Here is a 9,498-nt window from a genome sequence, read left to right on the forward strand (position 1 = left end):
CTTTGCCAAGAAAGTGAATTTGTTTCACTGAGAATAACTTTTTGTAACCATACAAAATATATGAAGAGGGTAAGAAGCCCTAGCCGAGGAATCCCCCGAACATTCCTCACAAATTCCCAAAACTAATGAATCGATCGCATCCGTCGATTCCCTCTGAATCCAACGGTCCACGTCTCTCTCCAATGATCACAAAACCCGCATGCGAACAACATAAGCCAACTAAAATTTTCAAACCCCCGCCAGAAAATAGTTTAAGATACGCTCTTCTTTTCCCGGTAACCTTTTTGGCCGTCAAAATTTTGCGGTGAAAAGGCGGGCTTGTAAATTGTCCCAAGGTATAAGCTAAGCTATCTTCAAATAAGGAAAGGGAAGAAAAAAACCCGAAAACCAGACCCTCAGGTGCACATTCTGCTGCTGAAGCAGTGGAAATTGTCTTCGGCGAAGTCTGCGCTTAGCGCGGATCGACGGAGCAGGTTGAGAGCTACAATTTGAGCCATTGAATGACTGTTGCCGCGAAAGATTTAATTAATTTGGAGTTTTTCTCGGAATCTCGGTGGCTGTAAAATTTCTCGGCAGCTCCATTTTAATGCTATTTTTTTAAAGGTTCATCTCAGAATTGGCGAATTTTTGGCGTTTATCGGGTATGTATCAGCTTTTCTCAGAATAAGCGGGAAATTTCGTGAGCCTTTATTTTTTGTGTGTTTTTCAGTCTTCTTTTTAGGATTGGTGGTGAAAAGATTTGGTGTCTAGCGTTCGTATTTTGTTTGTTTGTTTAATTTGTAGTGCTTTTGCGCGCTTAATTTTTTCTCTGTTTTAAAGGAGCTGGTTTTTGTGTGTTTAAGCAGAAAACAAGGGTTCTGATTTGAATGTGTTTGTTTTTAAATTCTTCCTGGGTTTATTTTTTGATTTTGTAATGAAGGGCGTTGTGGTTGACTGTGGAATTTTCTTTCTGTATTTTCATCGAAATGTTTTAAAACATTTGTTATGTTCTCCTTTCTTGGAGTGGTTTTTGTGTGTTTGTGCATGAAACTAGGGCTGGAAGTTCAATTTGGCTCCTTTTTAATGTTGCGAACGCTTTCAGTTCACATTCGAAAATTGAATCGGTGAAATTCTTTAATGCAGGCGGGAGTCGTGGCTTCAGAAGAGATTTCATGTGGTACAGGTTGAAATTGATGCCGGAGAGTGTGTTGAAGCCTTGCAATTGAGAATTTTTTAGGTGAAGCCTTTGTATGCCGTGAATTTTGTGAATGCTACATCGTAATCAAATCCTAAGATTTAAGTCAACGTCTAGCAAAATACTGTTATATACTTTGATGGAGTGTACTGAAATCTAGGGTTTTTACTTCATGTATGGCTGAAGGATGATTAATTTTTAGATTGTCGGAGGATGAAATGTAGAGGGAAAAATTAACGTGTAAAAGTGAGAATTTTTATTGCTTTAAACGAACTTAATAAGATGTGTGTTTCTTGTTTCCAGGAGGGAATTTCGTTGCAGTTTTGAGAAGCTACATTTACTCAAGAAGGTTATATCTTTGGGGCGAATTGTTCTCTTCTCTATGCCTCTCTTCAAGAGGAAGCCGTTTCCTCTTGCCAGGGCACCGGAAGATATTAAACCCAATGATTTGGTATTTCAGATACGATTTACCAAGGAAATTTTCAAGGACTATCAGTATCCTTGGAATTTTATATTTCTTTATTTCCTGCTATGGTGAATAAGGATATACTAAGTAGCTGTTGGTTTGAATAGATAAGTTCAATGTGCTATGAAATGATGGTTTTTTTCCTGTTGCTTGGTCATCTTGGGCAAGGTTATCTATCACTTGGTAGGGTTATAGTTTAATAGACAACTATAATTAAGTATGGTATGGGAATGACTTTTTCTATTTTTGATCTTGAATGAAGTTATCGCCTTTAATGCCATTTGCAGTAGAAGATAGGACAACATTCTTAAGATTTGTAAACGTGGGTTAGACGATAATCAGGTACATCACAGACTTGCAACGTGGCTGCTAGACTTATTGCCTACTATATATCAGCGAGGGGGATTTGTAACTGAACAATGCCATGATTGCTTCCTTTTACTGTTATTCAATTCTTCGCACTATAGTATGATGAGAGTTATATTTGGAATGCTTTAGAAGTTAGAACTCGGGAATATTATTTAAAAAATGAACTCTGAAGTTGAAAGCTGCAATAACTTAAATTATATATGTTATTTTTTTGGTCCATTAGATCCTATAGGGTCTTCCTTGAACATAGATAAAGTGGTAACCTTGAGTAAGGTAATAAGTCGCACTTATTGCAGGATAAACTTGTTCGTCATTGTAAGATTAATGTGCGTTATGCTACAACTTGATATACATCCTTTGTAATTTTAGTTAATGCACTGCCTTATTGCTGATTCCAATTTTTTTTAGTTTAATTTGTAATTTTTTTTTTCTTCCCTTAAACTTTACAGTGCTTGTTGAATATGCAAGATCAGTATTTTTTTCACTTGGAAATGATTTGCATTTTTGTGCTTCAGTTCTAGTTCTGAATTCCAGTGGCCGTGAATTTGAATTAGTCACGTAAAATACTTTTCTTGATTTTTCCTGCCTCATGTAGAGTATTGTTTTAATGCCTTAATTTTAATTTAGAGAATATTTGGAACGGATAAACCTTTATCGCCAGAGAGTATGGGTGTGCAGAGTTACTGGAAAGACAAATTTAACTTATGAAGAGGCTCTTGTCTCAGAACGTTGTGCGACAGAGAAGGTTCAACAGTTTCCAAAGGATTTGATTGGATTAGTTTTGCGAAACATCCAGTTCAGTGAGTTTCTTGAATCCTTTATAATGCTTAGAAGTTACTTGGTAAATCAAATATTTCAATTGTGAGCAAGTTATTGTGTTCTTGCAAACATGATTCATATGTTAGAAGGTGGATATATTTGTGAGAGATCGAGGCTGAGATTAGATGCCTTTTAAGTCTTATGGGCTAAAGTTGGCCCATTGGACATATTAAGATGCATCTACTTGCTCAAATGATTTTAACTATTGGCATCCAGTTCAAAATATTTTTTTCAAAGGTATTTTTGACAGTCCTTATATAAAGATGTAATACATGAAGTTGTAATATGCTTTAGTGACTTGCAAATATTTGTGTCGCTGTGTCTAATGGCATTGTGTAATAATTAAGTTGACAGAAGTTTTTCATCCTCTACTTCATTTAAGATAAAGCTTAATCTCTTAAAATTATGTGGCCAAGATGTTTTTTAAGTGGTTCCAGTTTTTGATTTCACAGTTTAGTTTGTATGACTTGGTTCTTAGTTTTTCAAGTATTATATCTTTTTGGGGTTGTTTGCTGCATCCAGGTGGGGGCAGTGTCTTGACTCTTAAATAATGATCAGGATATTCTTGTAATGAGGAATTTTGTGTTAAAATAATTTAATTAATATGCTACAGTGCACCATTTATGAATATCATTACTTTGGATATTTAAATTGTTTGTCTACAGTGACAGTTTTTCATAAATTTATCAAATATTTCAACTAATCTGAGCTGTGCCATCCCTTTTGTGTCAGATATTTTTAAAGATGAGTTTTAATATTTTCAGATTTAGAGTTTCTCAATTTTCCGTTCCTTTGGCAGTTTTTGTGCTTTACTGATAAAGTTAAGTCAATTTAAATTTGTGCCTTGCTGTATTGCAGATATGTAGCTTACATCATATGAATCTATTTAATTGCATTTCCAATTGGTATTCTACTGCTGAAAGATAGAATTAAGAACTGTTTATATGGCTGCTGCATAATAGCTGGAGTCTGCTTATTTGTTTGTATTCTGGGTATATTGAGTATCCGGCTTGTGAGTTCAAGACTGCATGTGTTTTCCTTGCAAGAACATAATTTCTGAACTTTTTCTATATCAATTACTGTGGCTATGCCATTGAAAATGTTAAATAGATAGAAACTAGAGCTCTAGAGGGTTGTTCTGGTTGAATTTAGTCCCAACTAATATTCTTGTGGAAAATTTAGGGGTAGCTATTTGAATTGTCAATAATCTTTGCTTGATATCTAACTTTTATGTTATGTTATGGTTTTTTTTTGGTTTTCTAAAATTATTAACAACCAAATCAAAATGGTTTTTCTTAATCACACATTTTCATGTATTCAACAATTGCATTGCAGGCACATTGAGGTTAAAAGAGCTTGTTCCCAAAATATCCCAAAGCATCAAAGATGTCTTTTTGGTAGGTGAAGAAGTCACAGGTAGAAAAGCAGACACTTTAATCCCTTGCAAGATTCTGAAGGTGATCCAGGAGATTGATGATAGTGAGGGTACATTTAAGTATGAAGTTGGTTGGCTTGACAAAAATAAACAATTAACTGATGCATCTGTAGAAAGTGCTGAGACTTTGGTTCGAAAGAAGCCTCTTGTTACACAAGATGTCTTGAAGTCTTTTATCAGAGAATCAACAAGGTGCAGTACCCCACCTTGTTGGATTGTACATGACGAACTGGCAAAGAAGTACAGACTTCCCACTGATATCCCAGAGGATCTGAAGAATAAAATTGTTAAACAGGAGAAACAACATGATCCTCACAGTGAAGGAAATAAAAAAAGCTCTGTAAGTCATTCGGATATCTATGTCTTCTGTACGTTATGGTCTATTTGCATCCTTGTTGCATTAATATTATAGTCTCAAGTTGATGATCTCCAGGAACAGAATATGGAAAATGGAGAGAATGGCAGCAAAAAGCGCAAAAGGAAAGAAACGGAAGAGGGAGATGAGGGATCCAAAGCAAAGAAAGAAAAAGACAAAGGTACCTAGCATAAGTCAAAGAGCTTGCTTTTTGGTCATTTTGTCTTCTCTTACTATAAATCAATATTCAAAATATCTTCTTGCTTTGCATGAGGTATATTTATGTTGCTTCTTTGTTTGTACACTTTGCAGTTGAAGAGCAACCGAAAGTGGAACCTATTAAATATCCTATTGAAGATTCTTTGGTGCAGCCTGGTCCAGATGATCCAGTTTTTACAGAAAGGCCATTACCAGCTACGGATTTTCTCATGCCTATGGATTGTGTAGGGGATCTTCTAATGGTCTGGGACTTCTGCGTTTCCTTCAACAAAGTGCTTCATTTGTGGCCCTTCTCCCTTGAGGATTTTGAGAAGGCCATTGATTACAAGGAAGGTGATATAACTCTCTTGGCAGAGACACATTGTGCTCTCCTCCGTATTGTGTTAAAAGACTCCAGTGCTTATGAGGATTTAATGCAGAAGAAGAAAATGCCTAAGGTATATGCCTGGGAAGCATATTAAGAAGCCAGTGGAATCTTTACATACTTTAAAATCTGCGATTGTCTTTAAATGTTTAATGTTTAGTATTTTAATTAAAATTATACTGGTTTCTTTGGAAGTATCTGATTTTTGGTTTATGCTATATTTCCAACATGCTGCAGTTGTCAGTACAAAACTGGCAGGACCATCTTTGTGCATTTTTTGAGGTAGAAGAAGTGGGAAAGTATTCAAACCATTTGGAAGAGATAAGGGGTGGTAATTACCGGGGATTAAGTCCACATGCAAAATTAGGCTTTTTGCATGAGTTGGTTGACCGAGCTTTTCCTTCTGATGTTATTAGAGGGCAACTAGATGAATATATTGAAGAACGACAGGCACTAGCAGCTACAAAACGAGAGGAGGAGATGGAGGAATCTAGAAGGAAAAAAGAACAATTACTACTACTTAAACAACAAAATGCTGAGGGCAAAGAGGATCCAGATGGAAATGTTACACAAGGAAATGGTGAAAACATTAAGACCATGGATGCTTTAGATTCTGATGTGTTAAAATCTGCTTCTGAACAGAATGGTTCTGCGTCTGAGCAGAATGGATCCACTTCTGGACATAAGCGATCTAATTCTGACAATGGTGTAACTAAGACTTCAGATGCAAATAAAACTCAGATTGTATCAGAAAATCATTATGAAAATGGGTATGGATTTATTTTGGTTTTACATTTTAACCATGACTACATTTATTACAGAATCCGGTGAATTCGTTATGTTTTATAGCCCATTAATTGTTTTTCAAGTAATCATGGATTGAGGAATTATTTCAATTGTTTTGTCTAGTGATGTAAACCATTCTCTTATGCCAACATCAAGACGAGCTGCATTACAGCAGAAGTTAGATGCAAAAGCTGCTGAAGAAAGAGAAAAAGAAATGGCAAGGCTTGAAGAGCAGAAGAAAATGCAAGAGAAAAGAAAGGCAAAAGCTGAGATAGTAAAGGAACAAAAGCTTCGAGAGCAAAGGGCATTGGAGATGCAGAAAAGGGTATGCATGCTGTCTGTTTCTGTTCAGTTCTTGGTGTGTCAAAGTTTAATATTCTATTGGGGTAAATGCTTTAGTTGTAATGATTATGATTAACGTGATGTTTTTAATATTTGATAATAGCAAGAGCATTTTGAACGAGAAATAGAAAAACGTTTTATTCGGACAAATTCATTAGGGAAGGATAAGAATTACAACAGATATTGGTTTTTTCGCCGCGAGGGTCGGCTCTTTGTTGAAAGTGAAGATTCTAGCCAATGGGGCTACTATAGTGCAAAGGAAGAGGTAACCTTAACTATTGTAATTTGTGAATGTTCCATAATTTTTTGCACCACCATCTCAAGTGTTATTCCATTGGGGTTTTTTGGCCAGCTTGAGTTGCTTATGGGCTCCCTGAATCCTAAGGGTGTGAGAGAGAAAGCCTTACAAAGGCAGCTAGAGAAACATTGTACAAATATAAGGTGAGCTTGGTTCTAGTTTAGTTTTTAACTTTTTCTCTGGCACAATGTTATGGTGGTACTTGTACATAATTTTTAACTTGTTTAATTTTATTGTCTTCTGTAGTAATGCAATGCAGAGGAGATTAAAGGAAATTGCACAGAGGTTTGCATTGGAAGAAGCTGCTATACGAAGATCTACTCGAGTTCGCTCACAGCCCAAGGCAGCAGGAGTTGGATTCTTGAGTTATGTTAATAAACACAGAGGCTAGTCATTTAGCTGACACATCCCATGTATGGGATTGAATCTTTATTTTGATACATTGATGTTATTACTGAACTTAAGGGTTCAAGGTCATTGTTGCTACATGTGAAAAATCATGAGTCAGAAATGCTAGAGGCGGAGGCCCGAGCGTCAAAATTTTGTTAGATTACATTATTTTTGTAAAATATCTTTAAACAGATTTTTCCCCCCTATCCCCGTTGTCAAAGATTTTACCTTTCTTGAGGTGTTGATTATATTATTAATTGAAAAGCTCATTTGATATAATTAGCGCAACGGATGAGAGCACCTCTTATTTCCAAGCGTTTCATTGATTGGTGGTGCCATTTAAAGTAAGGTTTACAACATTAATTGCCATCCGTAGAGTTTAGTGAGCGTCGTTTGATTTATTATGAATATAATGCTCAACAGATTTGGTTTAACAATGTGGTAAACGACATGACATTGTCTTCTATGCCTGTCTAAGCTCTACTTCGAGATTGCTATAAGGTAGTTTTGACAAAAATAATATATCAAGTTGTGTTTTCACCGCAGGGCTCTCATTGTGACAATTTTCAGAAGCTCAATCAGTCAACTGATTTCATCAATTACACTAATTCTCCCAAATAACTGTAATGCCTATCTACAGGGAGCTCCACTAAGCCCAGATCGTTTTGTTTTTTTGTACAGTATGTAACATATGGCAGAAAGAACAAAAGTTGCTTTCAAGTTAATACATTCAAATAGGGTGCCAATGGTTGTATGTTTTGAGGTTTCACCCTATTAGGGTGGCTTTTAGCTCTGAGGCTTAACGAGATCAATAACCACCCTGTTCAATGGAGAGGATCTTCAGCTCATTTCTACAGACCCAGGGTGGAAGTGGATGGCCATAATTTGTATACAAGAGACTTGGGGCTGTTTCCAGTGTTTAAAAGAATGTTCTCAACCCCAAATGGATGAAAACAGAGATGTGAACGAGAGAATTATGATAGCAAGTTGCCTTTGAAGGAAAATGTCAAAAGCAAAATAAATAAATATTATGACTATAACTGATACACATTTTAACCTGCAAAAACCACTAGTATGAACTTTTAAATGGCGATTAGGGAATTAAAGAACACAAATTTAATATTGACCGGATCTCTTTATTGAAATTTAATCTAAAAAACATACTTGTATTTTGTAGCCAAGTTTAACGGTCCTTGTGGAATATTGTGTTTATGTGACAAGAGTCATCTAATGGCGACTAAATGCCTCTAGTGTTGCAGAAATAATACTTGTGATTGCTTGGCATCAATATTGATATTGCTCGATAATAGTAATGGGTGTTGTAGCCAAGTTTAACTGTCCTTGTGGAATATTGCGTTTATGTGACAAGAGTCATCTAATGGCGACTATATGCCTCTAGTGTTGCAGAAATAATACTTGTGATTGCTTGGCATCAATATTGATATTGCTCGATAATAGTAATGGGTGTTGTAGTTGTTTATATTATATTACATTACATAAGCAAGATTAATGGATATTAGATACAATTAAAATTTTGATAACTTTTCAAAGCAACTGAAAAACAATTTTTGTGTGTTGGAGGTTAAGTTAGCTTTAAAAATCTCAATTGGCTCTTGATGGAGTTCTAATTTTTTGGTTGAAGCACATGGGTTTCAAAACTGTGCTAATATTGGAACAATAATTGTACAACAATGTATAGTTGTTGATTAAAAAAATCAATTATGTAGGACTACAATTAGGAAGTCACCTCCCCAGATACATCTCCATCTCCCCCTTCAATAACACGGACATTACAAATACTCCCCCCCTTGTCCCCCTTTCTCTTTTTTTCGTTTCACCTCTACCCAACCCTCCACTCGAGTGTTCTCTAGTGATTTCAAATTTTGAACCCCCAAACCACCCAGCCCCTGACAAACACTAGAATGTTGTTTTGACTGAAGCCCATCAACCAACCCTACAACATTACCCCCAATAGAGCTAGAACCACCATCCATCATCTTTGCAGCCCCACTAGCAGCCATAGTGGAGCTACTCCCCAAATGCAAACCACCTTCCGCCACACCATTCGAGCCACCAATCAAACATTTATCCGCATTTGCTGAATCTAAGACCGTTGCAATGGTATTTTTGGGCGAATCTTCTAGCTCCTGGGGGGAGACCAGATTCACTTCCTCCTTATCCATTGTGTAAAACTGTGGGGTAACCTCTTTTCACCATGATGCAGATTTTTTCACCCTACGCTTGGCACATAAATTAGCAGTATGTCCAGTCTTGAAACACCGCCGACACCTAAAAGGAATCCCTTCATTGTCCACTTCCTGAAGCCAACAACCTTTTGAAGTCGAAATAGAGATCTCCGAAGGGAGATCCTTGGAAACATCCACCTCAACCAAAACATGAGCAAAAGTAGTATGTAGCAAATTAAGAGAGCCTTCATCAATCATTAAAAACTTACCTATGGAATTCCCAATAGCTTCAAAA

The 9,498-nt window shown here is 36.3% G+C and overlaps 1 protein-coding gene across 3 annotated transcripts; it reads left to right on the top strand.

Moving 5' to 3' along the window:
• Positions 1–221: 221 nt before the first annotated feature.
• Positions 222–7,299, top strand: LOC131030630 (uncharacterized). Of its 3 annotated transcripts, none has more exons than XM_057961522.2 (12): positions 222–641; positions 1,123–1,216; positions 1,478–1,669; positions 2,637–2,809; positions 4,164–4,603; positions 4,697–4,799; positions 4,931–5,274; positions 5,439–5,971; positions 6,144–6,312; positions 6,433–6,594; positions 6,682–6,770; positions 6,874–7,299. In XM_057961522.2, exons 3-12 carry the CDS (start codon positions 1,557–1,559, stop codon positions 7,016–7,018), a joined length of 2,271 nt encoding a protein of 756 aa, XP_057817505.2. In that variant the 5' UTR covers positions 222–641; positions 1,123–1,216; positions 1,478–1,556; the 3' UTR covers positions 7,019–7,299. The 3 variants fall into 3 exon arrangements, with proteins under 3 accessions (XP_057817505.2, XP_057817503.2, XP_057817504.2); XM_057961520.2 differs by having other exon boundaries at positions 224–641; positions 6,111–6,312; XM_057961521.2 differs by having other exon boundaries at positions 224–641; positions 1,123–1,177; positions 1,477–1,669; positions 6,111–6,312.
• The last annotated feature ends 2,199 nt before the right edge of the window (positions 7,300–9,498 follow it).

This window comes from Cryptomeria japonica, chromosome 3 (genome assembly GCF_030272615.1).
Source record: "Cryptomeria japonica chromosome 3, Sugi_1.0, whole genome shotgun sequence".
In the NCBI taxonomy this organism is placed as follows: Eukaryota; Viridiplantae; Streptophyta; class Pinopsida; order Cupressales; family Cupressaceae; genus Cryptomeria; species Cryptomeria japonica.

Excerpts from the sequence above, each read along its gene's own strand:
- LOC131030630 (XM_057961520.2), top strand. The coding sequence starts at position 1,557 with ATGCCTCTCTTCAAGAGGAAGCCGTTTCCTCTTGCCAGGGCACCGGAA. Across the intron at positions 1,670-2,636 it reads GAAATTTTCAAGGACTATCA|AGAATATTTGGAACGGATAA; the intron begins GTATCCTTGGAA and ends ATTTTAATTTAG. Across the intron at positions 2,810-4,163 it reads TTTGCGAAACATCCAGTTCA|GCACATTGAGGTTAAAAGAG; the intron begins GTGAGTTTCTTG and ends ATTGCATTGCAG.